The sequence below is a fragment of the Manis pentadactyla genome, chromosome 9, assembly GCF_030020395.1.
Source record: "Manis pentadactyla isolate mManPen7 chromosome 9, mManPen7.hap1, whole genome shotgun sequence".
Taxonomy (NCBI): Eukaryota; Metazoa; Chordata; class Mammalia; order Pholidota; family Manidae; genus Manis; species Manis pentadactyla.
In genome coordinates, this window is record NC_080027.1 from 104,546,054 (window position 1) to 104,561,292 (window position 15,239).

The window sequence follows — 15,239 nt, forward strand, 5'->3', positions numbered from 1 at the left end:
GAGAGGCAATTCTTCACTGTATGAGAATGTCCCAGGCTCTGATGTTAATGCTTGATTCTGAGGGAAAAAGCACTAAAGCTTTTTGTTTGTTCTTCTTGTTTGACTTTTTATAGATTTCATCATGACAGACATGGTAAGTTACCTATCCAAAAATAATCCTACCTTTTTTTTTCTTTAATAACGGGATTTTTTTTAGACTCCCACGTACTTTCAGAGAAGCTAGATGACCCCCAGCCCCATGTATGACTCTTGACTAATTTAAGCCAATCTAGTCATTCACACCTTTGCCAGTGACTGGGGTTAATCAGTATGTGGCCTAGTTTTGACCAATGAGGGGTATGCTGTCTTACAGAAAGAGAAGGATAAAAGGAAAACGAGTTTTTTTCCTGCCTGCATTAAGGGATGATATCTGGAAAGCCACAGTGCAATCTTGAAGGGATCTAGCTGAAGAACCAAAGCACATGCTGGGGATAGAAGTAATTTTAATGGGATTTTTCTGTCTTTAACAGCCAACTGATTACAACAATAACAACTTAAAAACTTATAAAGAAAAGGAAAACTAGCACTAGGCACTTTAATTTATAGACATTATCCTACAGGCTTTCAATTTTAGAGATGAGGGGATAATTAGGGCATAAGGAATGTACTCATTGTGACATGTAGCACAAGACAAGAGTTGGGAAATAAATCTAACTATTCAATACTTTCCAGCTATAAATACTTTCAAACAAACCAGAGAGATGCCAAACCCACTCTAGGATCTCCAAGGTATTTAAGACTTGGGATTCAAAGATATGTTAAGACTCAGAGTCTAAGACTCAATCTAAGACTCAAGCAACTCAGAGTAGGAAATATATATATATATATATATATATATATAAATGATCCAGTAGTTGTAATATAACACAATAATCAGTACTATCATCAAAATAGATTTACAAAGAACACAGAACAAGGAGGAATCAAAATGTCAGTAAGCAAGATTCACATAGAAGGTGATATTAGAATAGGGCCATAACAGGTACGCAGAGATTCATTAAAGAGAAAGAGAAATGGAAAAGAATTCAGTTAAGAGTGTATTGCTGTGGGGGTGAGCATACAGTCATAAAGAGAAGGATGATTTAAAATCAATGTGGTTGAAAGATATGAAAGCAACCTAAGTGCCCATGAGTAGCTGAATGACTACAGAAGATGTAGTACATATACACATGGAATACTATTCAGCCATAAGAAGAAAACAAATCCTACCATTTGCAACAACATGGATGGAGCTGGACGCCATTATGCTCAGTGAAATAAGCCAGGCGGAGAAGGGCAAGTACCAAATGATTTCCCTCATTTGTGGAGTATAACAATGAAGCATAACTGAAGGAACAAAACAGCAGCAGACTCACAGACACCAAGAACAGACTAGCAGTTCCCAAAGGGGAGGGGCAGGGGACAGAGGGTGGGGATGGAGGGAGAAGGGGATTGAGGGGTATCATGATTGGTACACATGGTGTGTGGGGGGGTCACGGGAAAGACAGTGTAGCACAGAGAAGACAAGTAGTGACTCTGTGGCATCTTACTACACTGATGGACAATGACTTAAATGGGGTATGGGGGGGACTTGATAATATGGGTGAATGTAATAACCACAATGTTTTTCATGTGAAACCTTCATAAGTGTGTATATCAATGATACCTTAATTAAAACAAAAAATCAATGTGGCTGAAGCACAGGGTCAGAGTGATTTTGTTAATCATTAACAGGGGCTAAGAACTAAGGCTTTTATAAATATAGACAAACTGGAACCTGATTCTGAAGAGCCTGGTATGTTATCTCACAAGCAAAATTATTATTACAATCCACGGAAGACAAAGGAGGGAGTTTGAAATAATGTAGTGGGAATAAAGAAAAGTATGTAAATAATAGTTTAATGTTCCAGTTACAAAATTAATCATTTGAATAAAAACTGTAACTTAAGTAACTGTAGTACTTTACATGTGTATACCTCATCCCATTTACCAAGAAGTCTCATGTACTGCTGAGCTTGAAGGATAGTCTATATCCATAATTATAATTCTCTGGATCAAAACAGCCACAGTACTAAGAACAAACAATGCATTTCTATTGCTAAAGCTTCCATTCTAGCAACTGTCTTTTTAGAGGTAGGAGAGTATAGTAAAAGCAAATACTCTTGAGCCAGACTGAACAGGACCAAATTCCAATGCCACGACTTACTGGCCATGTAACTTTATGCAAGATATTTGACTTCTCTGTGCCAGTTTCCACACATGAGGAAGGAGGATGACAACAACAGTATCTATCTCACAGGACTGAGAATTAAATGAGTTAACTTACATGAAGCACTTAGAACAGTGCCTGGCAATAGTAAGGATGTTAAATGTATAAGGAAAAATTCTGAGATGACCTAAAATTAAGTGACATAAGGAACAGAGAACAGGGGAGAGACAAGAGAAGGTAATCAGTCAATAGCAGTGGGCCATAGCTAACCAGAAACTCCCCCCATTCCTGAATGAAGTCATTTCAGCAACTATACAGAAGGTGCCTGGAACCACTGCATTCCCCCTTGCACATGAACAGTGCCTCATCATCAACCATGCATGACTCTTCTCTAGGGACTAGCCACCTATCCCCAGACCTTCCCCTCTTCACTTTAGCCCACCCACCTTCTTTATCTATAGCTACTATAAATTTAAACAACTTTCTTTCCTTGAGACTCCCTCATAAATGTCCCCTGTGTCTTGAGTAGGGAAGACAAGTTGCTTCTGAGAAACTGGTCTTGCTGCTGGTGAAGCAGAAACTTCTGGCCCAGGATTCAGTCCTGTTTCTGGCTGTATCTGTAAAGGCTCAATAAACTTTTATATTTCAGAGATCTTTCAGTCTGTAGACTTTTTGATTTGTCATGCATTAGCTACTTTTTAAACAAGGACTTTAAACTTTATGCACATGTTCCCCCTTAAAATTAAAGAGTGAGAGGGTCATTCATTAGGGAAATAAGAAAATTCAATTTACCAATTTTATATACAGACAAAGAAAGCTAAAATAAAGGGACTGCTCAAGAGAGAAGGAAAGGAAGGAGGGAAAGAGAGAAGGGCAGGTACCTAGAGAGATCTTGAACAACAGAGGTACAGGAAGAGCAAGGGAGCAAGCCCTGCCAGTAGTAGAGGAGACCAGTTGCAGAGGTGGGGAGTGGAGATGGGACCAAACACCTGCTCACCTTGCATGAGCCTTCCAGAATCAGGAAAAAAAGAGAGCTCTCAACACCAAGGAGAATGGAAAGAAGACTAAGTATGTAGACAGTGGAGAGTAGAGGGGAATAAAATACTGTGGAATGTAGAAGAAGATATAGGGGGAGGCAAGTCAGTAAAAGAAGGACTATAGTACCGTGCTTAGGGCAGGAAAGGAAAAATCAAAATATCTGTCTTGACAAAAAACTGTATTAACTCTAATGACCAGAAAACCAAATCCTTTTTGAATGTTTGACATCCAATTCTTTGCTTTCATTAAAATTGAAAAAAGGACTTGACTTATTATCTAATAGGGCATTAAAAAAAATTTGTTGACAATAGACCAGTAAATGGTTTTTTAAGCACATAATTCAGAAGGAGGTCAAAGAACTGAGTGACACTGCTGTAACAAAATTTCTTGAATACCCATCAACTTATTTATGTAAGCAAAGTTTCTTAAGACCCAGGTGTTTTAAAAATATAAAGGAAAAGTCTTCAATTACACAATGTTATATATCAATTATATCTGAATTTTTTTTAATCTGATGATTCTAAATAAATTATAAAAAGAATACAAATGAAACTGAGTCCTTTTCATACTAATGGCCATCAACAGCTATTACTGGACCTAACTGAGGAGAAGGGCACCATCAAACATTAAGCAGCATATTTGCAATAAGTTTTTTTGTCTAGTACTTTATAAAATTTGTAATTATCTATTTGATTAATTACATGCTGCTAGTAAATCTAATAACCACCCAGAAAAAATATTTGTTTTTAAAATATTAAATAGAAAATTGTTTGAAAGATACTTCTAAGTCTGTAATTGATACTTATATACCTTCTGTTACAGAAAAGTAGTACAGATAGGTCAATAAGAATTTCAAGAATGAAAATACCTTATACAAGGATAAAATTATGTAGGCAATATACAATTTAAGTAGAAATTCAAAGAAAAATAATTTAAGTACTCATTGTTAGGGAAAAGTGCTTTCAAATCACTGATTAGTATGAAATCACTATGATACTTACACTCCATTGGATACATTTTAAAAATACTAAAACTTTTATTTTTAAATAACCATATTTACAACTCTTAAAATCACATCTTTTATAAGTTTACATCCTTTACAAACTAAGTTTACAGCTTAAACTTATAAAGATTTTGGATGCTAATTTAAATGGGTATCAGTTGTGAAGAAATACTTCATTTTTCAGATTTTTATATGGGTGACCAAAGCCAAAAAAAAAGGTTTGAAAACATTTATACAGAAAATGGGTAGTCCAACCCTCTACCCATGACTCAGCTTAAATGTAAAGCAGCATTAAAAGTGAAGAAAACCTATCAATAAAAAAAGTACAAGGCTACCTAGAGTAATTCAGAACTGTGTAGCATATATTTACTTTGTATATGTTCAGAGGAAACCTGTCTTTTAAAAGGCTCAAGGTCTTCTTAATCCAACCAAGAAGTGCAGGCACTGTACAAATTATGTTATTTTAATCTGAAGCAATGGAAATAAGTAAGTTAGAAAATTTTTTTCAGTATAGAAAAAAACAAGTGGTAGTCTACTTTCAGAAACAGACCTGAAATCTCAGTTCATGGGAGACATAGTCCTTTATTAACCTACTGAGGGAACATAAGTATTTGACCATCACTGTACAAAGATAAAGACTGCAAGGCAAAAAAACAAAAATGTGTATCAGGAAGGAATGTTATTTCCATGGATAATATATAATAACATTGGAAGTTGCATTATAATTAAAAGGCTTCAAATACTGGCATAAAATACACTCCCATTACCCAAAAAACAATTTTTTACCCATAAAAAGAGGTTAAAAACTAGATCATACCCAAGATAAATTCTAGCTTAGAAACTGAATAATTGTGACTTCATTGTTCACTGGATATTCCAGAGTGTGTGTGTGTGTGTGTGTGTGTGTGTGTGTGTATGTATATATAAAATGTATGAAGCCACTTTCCAACTAAAACAGCACTATATTTTATATTCTTCATATTAGTATATAGTGTTCTCTATTTAGAAATTCACATAACAGAATTTCTAACTTAAGAACTCATTAAGGAATTTGTCTTAAAATTTTGTTAAGTACCAAAATCTTCAGAACATTAGATTCTATTCTATATTTGACATCCCAAAGAAGATAGTTTTCCAAAATTATGTCGACTGATAGAAAAGTGATTCTAGGGCCCACACAGCAGCATCAGTCTGTGAAGTTCAGGGACAAAGGATTCTGCTTTGCAGGACTCTGATTTCTTTCTACCTAATCTAGCCCATGACGTCCAGCCCTGAAGAATATCATACTTCTTTTTTTCCTAAGATCTTTCAACATGTTCTAACTTTCCAATTCCTCCCCAGGTCACAGACTCTCTTCCCCTATCCAGAAATCCTCATATCCAAGCTTTTTCCCCCTTTTCCCCTCTCCCTTAACTCTTTCCTTCATTGCTTCTCACTTTGGACCCCAGAAGCAGAAACAGCAGGAATGAACAATACTGTATGAAGACACAGGTATTCTGAGCCTCTGGCATTCCTCTTCAGCCTCACATTCTGTTCAGCCATCTATGTAAAAATCTAATAGTTATGTTAGTTTTTTTTAGTGAAATTTAAAAATAACACAATATGGTACTAACAAGAATATGGCACGGAATCCATGTCACAACCCAAGGAAGACTGGGAAAACACTCTGGTGAGTAGGAAATAGAAACCTGCTTACCTCTAAAGCTACGTTTTAAGTGCTAGCACACACTTTTGGGAAACAATATTTAAAGAAATAAAAAATCTTTCCAAAGACTCACCCAAGAAATTAGGATACAGATGGTCAATATTATCCACAACATAGTTACACTTGGGGCATCTATTGTTATCTTCCAAACTCTGATGAATACACTTGTAGCTATTAGCGGAGAAAAAATAAAATAGGTCTGATTAAATCAGATGAATAAACTGGTCATGAAATAACACATATTAATTAATTAGTCTTCTATTTCTCCTTTTCCACATAAGTAATCTAACAGTTATCAAATTTATTTCAACTTGTATTTTTACATAGTAAAGAAGATACACAGGCCATTATTAGATCATAGTATACAAAAGTTATTTAAAAATAAACTTGAAAAAAGTCTACTGTACATAAAATTTTAAAAGATGTACTATAAACTTTAAGTTTATGCAATTTCAATATTATATAACACCACCAGAAAAAAGAAATACCTATGATTTAGTTAAGCAGACTATTTATGTTCTTTGAGTGCTAATATCCTTAACAAAAAAAAAGAACTCATTCACAAATAAAAGAATACAAAAATCAACAGGACAAAAAGCAGTCAATAAGCATGAGAAAATCACCTTCACTAGGATGAAAAATTGATTTACAATTATAGATACTAGTTTTTAACCAATCAGAATGGAAAAATAAAACACTGTTAGAGTTAAGGAGTACATGTGGATATGAACAATCTGATGTTCTGTTACAGGAATTGTAACTGCTACAACTTTTCTAGAAGGCAAGTTGTACAGAAAACCTTAAGGCTGTACATCCCCTTTGATGAAGTGATTTTACTTTTACGCATTTATTCTAAGGAAATAAGCAGATATATATATATGTAGAAAAGTGTTTAATTCAAGGTTGTCGGTAAATCAGAAGCAACCAAAACACTAAGAAATTGTCTCAATACATTTGTAAACATCAATCCAATGCAATGTATACAGCCAAAAAAAAATCATATTGTAATATGTAACCATGCCATAAAAATAATCTAATAACTACTAATAGAACAGGAGACATGATTTATAAGAAATTTCCCCTCATATCATATATTTCTGAAGTTTGACTTTTATAATTGTGTATTATCTTAAACTGTAATAAAGTTTTTAAATATCATTCAACTAAACCACAAATATTAAACTGACATTAGAAAAAGTCACTGTATCACTATATTGAATAAAAATGATTATCTGTAACACCACAGATACAGTATAATCCCATTTGTTAAAAGAAAGTGTGTATTTGTACATTTTAAATAAATTGAAAAAGACTTCACCATAATGCTAACAGTGTATGTCTCTGGGTTGTATAATTTTGGGAAACTTTTCTTAATAAATATCTAAGTTTCTCCAGTAAACATGAATTGTTTCTACCAATCAAGAAATAATTTTTTCTAAGAAATTACAAAGGAGTTTTATAAAGATTCTTAAAAAGACAGCACCTTTTTTATTCTGCATCCAGATTACTGTAAATTTACTTCAGCCTTACCATCTGAAGCTGATTTTCATATCTACCTACTTCCCTTCAACTTATCAAAACAAAAACCTACATCCAAGCAAGTTTCTCCATTCTGCTTATCAACCACTTTTTAATCTCAAATTGCTTACTTTCAAGATAAGTAAAAAGGAATCTGTTATAAAGGATCAATTTAACAGAGGTCTTTGGCACAGGCACAAAGATTAAATGCCTAACATATATATATATTATCTATATATCTTGGGTCTACTTGAGAAATTTTCAAAAGCTACTCACACTAAAACTCTTTTAAAAATTATTCAGTACCACAGTGTGCTGACATAAACGGATGCCTAGGTCCTCTATTAAGTGTATATCAGACAATAAAGAATTACTAGTTCTCTAAAAAAATGACTAGCTCTCTATAGATGAATATGGCTGCTCTGTTGCTTCTATTAAGTATATACCTATCTACAAAATATATTTTTCTATCTGTGTAAATAGGGATGCATAGATGTAAAAACTGTACATAATCAAAAAATTCTTGAAAAAAGAAGGGACTATAAAAACAGCAAGGACAAATCAGTACCAGTGGTCATACACAAAACCAGGTATAAAGAAAAACTAATAATAAGGTGTAAGACGATGGATTAGTCAGAAGTCCCAAAGGGCAATGTGATACCCAGGCCTGATCACAGGTATGCTAGATGACAATGCTGAGGACATCCTGTTAATAATTAATTTGTAATGAAGCAAATAACAAATAAGGACTTGGCAGGTAGACGTGAGGTCTCAGAAGCATGGTGCAGGGGACAAGCTGGAGGCACCAAAGGGGGAAAGAGAAAGAGCAAACCTTTTATCTATACCATATAGAAGTCAGATTTTTTAAAATTATATCACTGAGTCTCAGTTAGACTACAGCTAACAGCAGGTTCACTATCAGGTGGGAATGAATGAAGTGTCTTAACCTGTTACTAGGAAAGACTTAGCATTTGTAAGTGGGACAAGGGATAAACAGTTGATGAGGTCCAATGTGATTTAGTGTTAATTTGGATGGAGACTTGAAATGGTGTTAACTGCTTGGCTACCAATTACCAGCCAGGGTTCAAGTAAGCGAAGAGTTGATACAACAGACTAGTGCTAATAACTGAAGTTCCATGAGCCTCAGAAATTAGGACAGGGTAAATAACTGTGAGCTTTTGCTTTAAAGAGAAGTGCAAAAAATGTCTCACAGTTCAGCAAGCCTTACAGTGGGAATGCCAGCCTCCAGGTTTATTAGCTCCTGCCAACATTATGGCATCTACCCTACCAAAACTTGCTCTCTGGTAGGTATTTTAAAATGCATTCACATCAGATTAAAACATAATAACTTGAATTAAAACACAGTTCAAAGCATCAACTCTTTGTATATGAAGGAAAAAGGATATTTAAGAAACCAATGGAGATTTTCAACAATGATGTAAAGACACACCATGAAGATTATAGGACTCACTAAAAATGCCAGTCCTCTCTAATTAAAAAGTCAATCAGTAATTTATTATACTTCATAACATAGTGAAGCAAGATTACTGATCTGATTGAGAAGACTATTGAATTACTTTTCAAAATGCCACCATGAACATATAAGTTAGAGAAGGGCAGTTAGAAAAAAATTAAAACCTCACTTTACAAGCTCCATCACACTTCAACACCTTTAAATCTGTAAAAGAGGAGGTAAAGGAATAGAAGAGAATGGAAATTACAGAGCAGTAGCAGTCAAGAGAAAAGTTCAGTGACTTGACAAAGGTAAGTTTTAGAGCCAGAACCAGAATCTTGAGCTTCAAGAACTTGTTCTTTTAGCTCTACATCAATAGTTCTCAACTGAGGGCAATTTTGTTCCCTAAGTGATGTGCTGCAATGTCTGGAGACATTTTTGATTAACACACTGTAGGGAGACAGGTTGCTACTAAGTAGAGGCCAAGGATACTGCTAAATACTACAAAACCCAGGATAGGCACCCTTAACAAAGAATTACCAAATCACACAATTTCCAGAATAATCAAAATCTGAAGTCTCTAAGAGAAGTACATGGTTTCCTATGGAATGCTAAGGTGCTGGACCAGTTGGACCAAAAGAACACTACTACTAAACGATCAGCCTGGAAAGAACAAGACTATATATGTGTATATATATATATATATATAAACTTAAAAGCAAGACCCACATGATGGGAATTTCAGTAGCAATATACAGCAGAACATAATTCATGAACCATAATAACGTCAATACAATGATATACCAGGAAATAAAAATTATTTAAGAAAGCCCCCAGATTGCCTTTTTTTTAAAAAACCAGCAGAAAGATTCTGAAAGAACACACAATCACTCCTTACCAGCAATAACCTTTGAAGAGGTGGACAAGGAGAAGGGAGACATTTACATTTCATATTAAATCTTTCTGTACAGTACAAGTTTTTATTGCCAAGAATATATATGGCTCTTATTTTAATAAAGAACATAGACAATGCAAGCTAAGAAAGCTATTTTTATTCTAAACTTCTTTTTAAATGCCTGGTAGATTGGATATATCTGTCAATGAAGTACCACACTCCAGAATAAACCAGAGGATTTATGTACTGGTAATAACACCCAGTACTCTTCTTGCTAATGGATATCAACCTACCAGATACCATATTCAACTTCAGCATAAAATTATGGATCTACCTTCAACATGAATTGGAATAGAAGGACTATTAGAACACAACAGAAGTACTAAGCTGAAAATACGTATTAGCAGTGTAAGTAATTTACGGAGATGATTGACTGCAGGTAGAAAATACCACCCCCAATCAAAAATCAAAGCAAACAAACAAAAGGAATTAAACTATACAAATTACACACCCACTAGGATGACTACTATTTAAAAAAAAAAAACCCAAACATGAAATAAGTGTTGCTGAGGATGTGAAAAACCAGATTCCTTGTGCACTTTTGGTGGGAATGTAAAATACTATAGCTATGGAAAACATTACAGAGGTTCCTCAAAAAATTCGACATTGAATTACCATATGATCCAGTGAATCCATAATTATACACACAAAAGACCTGAAGGATCTCAAGGAATATTTAAACCCCAATCTTCAAAGCAGCATTGTTAATAACAATTAAGAGGTGAAAACAACCCAAGTGTCCATCAACAGATGAATGGACAAACAAAAAATGATATATATATTAAATAGTCACCTGAAAAAAGAAATTGTGACACCTGCTGCAACAGGGATGAAACCCGAGGACATCATGCTAAGTGAAATAACCCAGTCACAAAAAGACAGATACTGTTTGATTCCATCTACATGGGCTACCCAGAGAAGTCAAATTCATAGAAACAGAAAGTAAAATAGGGATTGACAGAGGCTAGGAGAAGGGAGAAATGGGAGTTGTTTTATGGGTATGGAGTTTCATTTTTGCAAGAGAAAAATGTTCTGGGGGCTGATTGCACAACAATGTAAACATAGTATTACTCAACTTAAAAATGGATAAGATGGTAAATTTTGTGTTGATGTGTTATTTTACCACAATGAAAATTTTTTTTAAATACACAGATTAATGTGACGTATAACCTAAAGATACCACTGAGCAAAGTATTAAAGAGAACACAGAACTTGCCAATACTCTATATCCTTTTCCAATGACCATCTAGCCTGCTTTATTGGTCCTCACACCTATCCCCACAAGTGAGAAAGGTGTTTTCATGCTTCAAGCTGACTACCCAGCACCCCCACAGATCAATCAAACCTCCTTAATAATTAATAATCAAACAAGTTTTTAAAATCCATCTGCAGGCCTATGGTAAATCTAAGCATTTCACAGAAATCATGCACCACCCATATGCTACTGCCTTGAGCTGCTGCACCTCTAAAGCTATCTCAGTCAAAGGAAATATGATTACAAGATAACCGAAACTAGTTATCTTGTAGTTAAAAAACAAAACTGGCTATATTTACACACAAGTTAAAAATTGCCAAAAAACAATTTTGCTAAATAAAATAGTCTTACCAAAAGCTGTGGCCACATTTCGTCATGTATGCTTCCTCAATCATATCAAAGCAGATAGGGCTAAAAAGAAAAAAGAAAAATAATTGATACTTTTTTTTTTTTAAGTAGAGTGATTACAAATTGGAAAAGGTCAGTAACAATACCACAAAAAATCATATTTCAATACATAGCTAAGTCTTTGAACATTCTATCAAAGAAAGATGATATTTCTATAGAACTGAAAGAACTTTATAGAGGATTGCTGGTAACAATGACAACTTGTCCAGGATGACCCTAAGGGCCATCAAACTGTACAACGAATTAAATGATTAAATTAAAACGGCCCCAATACTTTGAACTGCCCATAATTTTTAATAGTGCAATGCAATCACGAGAGTTCTTAAGAAAGTTCTACCATCTTCTTCAACTATCCCTCTACTCAAAACGCACGTACCCAGAACTGCTCATCTAAAAGCCCTCTTTATTTCCTATCTCAAAGAAATCTAATTCCCTAAATGATAGGTTTAGAAATACAATTTCAATAATTCTTCTAGGTAATGAACATTAACGAAAGCTAATACTTAGAAGAGCACAAATGATAACCATTTTAAAAATGACTGTATCAGTTCATTTAATCCTTTCAACATTGCAGTGTTAGTAGGTACCTACTACAAGATGCATTTTATAGATGAGGAAATTGAGGCACAAAGAAGTTATAAAGTCACACAGCTAGGAAGTAACAGCCAATTTTCAAACTCAGATCCATGTTTTTAACCACTATGCTATACTAATTCCAGATACTGAGTTAAATATCAAGTCATACCAACTATGACATAGTTCTGGCCAACAAAAGGTAGTAAAAACCTGTGAGAGGGCCACTGTTTCTTCCAAAAAAATGCAACATCTTATAAAGAGATTTCCCTTTATGTTTCTTTTTCCTTCCAAAAACTGATGAAATCTTCAGAGAAACAACCATCTTGTGACCATGAACACAAAAACTTAAGCTAGGAAGACAGAATACAGTTCCCTGATTACATCCTTGAGCAACTGCATCCCATGAACTTCATACTACATGAGAAAAGTAAATCCTGACTTGCTTAAGGCAGTATTTATCAAGTTATCTTTTACTGGCATATGAATCCAACCCTTAACTGATGATGCATGACATTTAAACTGTTAATTAAAAATACCTATTCCTTCAAGAAAAATCTAGGCATAAATATTGTCTGAAGAGTGTGAGGTTATAAAAAGTTATAAGATCTCAACACTACACAAGCTCAGAGTTTGACCACGTGTAGTACATTGACTTACAACTCCACTGGGTTTATTAGCCTTTATTCTGCTAGTCTAAGAAAGAACAGTCTCGTAATGTGGGGATTTGGTAACTTCTCTTTTTAAACAATGTCCATCTTCCTCTTGTTAGCTAAGAATTAAGGAAGCAGGGCTGGGGTCCCTACTGACAGTGTGTGGATGAGCTGAGCAGGATGTTCTGTGACCCGTCTGTGGCTGAAGGGTGCTGAAGAACAGATCTGGGATGGACAGGTTTTATCTGATAGGTACAGTTGCTGCTGAGTGCTCAGGCAGTTACTTAGGGCTCAAAACCCAGAGTGGAAGCAACATTTATCCCCCACACCCTTTTATAAAGACTTTTTTTTTTTTTTTAGAGTTTTAGGTTTACAACAAAATTGAGGGGAAGGTACAGAGTCCCCATATATTCCCTGCCCCTATACATGCATAGCATAAAGATTCCCCATATATCCCCTGCCCACATACATGCATAGCATCCCCTATGATCAGCATCCCTCACCAGAATGTTACTTTTTTTTTCTTGACCAAGGATGAACTACACTAACACATCGCAATCACACGAAGTCCATAATCTACTTTGTGTTATACCTTCTGTGGGTTTGGACAAAAGTATAACAACATATATCCTTTATTATAGCATCACAGACTTAATTTTGACTGCCCTAAAAATCCTGTCTATTCACCTCTTTCCCCTCTCCCACAACTAATGACTTTTAATTGTCTCCATACTTCTGTCCTTTCCAGAATGTTATATACTTGGGATCATACAGTGTGTAGCCTCTTCTGATTGGCTTCTTTCACTTAGTAAAATGAATTTAAGGTTTCCCCATGCCTGTTCATGGCTCAATAGCTCATTTCTTTTTACCTCTAAATAACACTATATTGTCTGGATGTACTATAGTTTATCCATTAACCTACTGAGTGACATCTTGGCTGCTTCCAAGATTCAGCAGTTATGAATAAAGCTGCTACAAGTATCCAGGTACAGGTTTTTGTGTTGGACATAATTTTTCAACTTATTTGGGTAAATACCAATGGAAGTGATTACTGAACTGTAGAGTTAATAGTATGTTTAATTTTATAAGAAACCACCAAATTGTCTTCCAAAGCAGCTGTAACATTTTTCATTCCCAGAAGCAAAGAATGAGAATTCTGTTGCTCCACATCCTCCTCAGTTTTTGGTGGTGCTAGTGCTTGGGATTTTAGCCATACTGACAGGTGTATAATAATGTCTCACTATCATTTTGCTTTTGTATTTCCCTAATGACATGATATGGAGCATCTTTTCATATACTCAATTGCCATCTATATACCTTCTTTGGTGAAGTGTTTATTGAGGTCTTTGGCCCATTTTTTTTTTTTAATTGGGTTGTTGTCTTACTGCTGAGTTTTAAGAGTTCTTTGTATATTTTAGATACAAGTCCTTTATAAAACATGTCTTTTGCAAATATTTTCTCCAAATCTGTAGCTAATCTTTTCATCTTGCAAAGCAGAAATTTTTAATTTTAAAGTTCTGTTTGTTGATCCTTTCTTTCATAGATCATACCTTTAATGTAACTAAGATGTTATCACTAAATTCAAGGTTATATTTCCCTTATGTTATCTTCCAGTTTTATAGTTTTACATTTTATATTTAGATCTGTGATACATTTTAAGTTAATTTTGGCAACTGACATAAGGTCTGTGTCTAGATTTGTTTTTTTGCATGTGGATGTCCAGTTGTTTCTGTACCATTTGTTGAAAACCTTTTCTCCATTGATTGCCTTTGCTCCATTGCCAAAGATTAGCTGACTGTATTTATGTGGGTCTATTTCTGGGCTCTCTATTCTGTTATACTAATCTATCTTTTACCAATACCACACTATCTTAATTACTCCATAGTTGTTTTGATAAAAAAAAAAAAAAGTCCCCTTGGATGAAACTCCTCAGTTTCAATACTGATTAATTCCTAAAACTCAACTGTTAAGTGGACTACAGCGAATATCCAAGTTTTCTATCACAGAGGGTCTAGATATTAATACATTAACCTTTTAAACAGCAGCTTTAATATAGAATTTTAAAGATTCAGGGAAAGAGATTTTTCTGTTCCCAAACTAACCATGTTTATAATTTTAAGTAATAATACCAACATCACTGCTTTATGCTACATTAAATGAAGCTCAGAAGCAAGATGAAAAATGTCATAACAGTCTAATCTCTCAGTCCAGATTTCCAACAGTGTTACCAAAGGACATGTTAGAACTGACCCCAGCACCTAGAATGAACCAACTTTAAATACTTATAAATACTCCCAGAAAATTCCACAATTTTTAAAATATTCACACACTCAACATATTACATATCAGTAACAGACTACATAACCAAACATATAGAAGTGAATAAAACAAACAAAAATCCCTTCATGGTTCTACAATCTAGTGGAAAGATGGACACAAACAAGATAAGTA

At 34.5% G+C, this 15,239-nt stretch overlaps 1 protein-coding gene across 6 annotated transcripts in view; it reads right to left on the bottom strand.

The window, feature by feature from the left end:
• The window catches only part of COP1 (COP1 E3 ubiquitin ligase), a 214,678-nt gene that overhangs the window by 181,299 nt on the left and 18,140 nt on the right, over positions 1 to 15,239 (bottom strand). For all 6 annotated transcript variants that reach the window (XM_036918080.2, XM_036918082.2, XM_036918084.2 and 3 more), the window contains exons 2-3: positions 11,506 to 11,565; positions 6,047 to 6,144 (exon numbers count right to left, since the gene is read on the bottom strand). In XM_036918080.2, the coding sequence (XP_036773975.1) occupies positions 6,047 to 6,144; positions 11,506 to 11,565 (158 nt within the window). The remainder of the gene's footprint in view (positions 1 to 6,046; positions 6,145 to 11,505; positions 11,566 to 15,239) is intronic.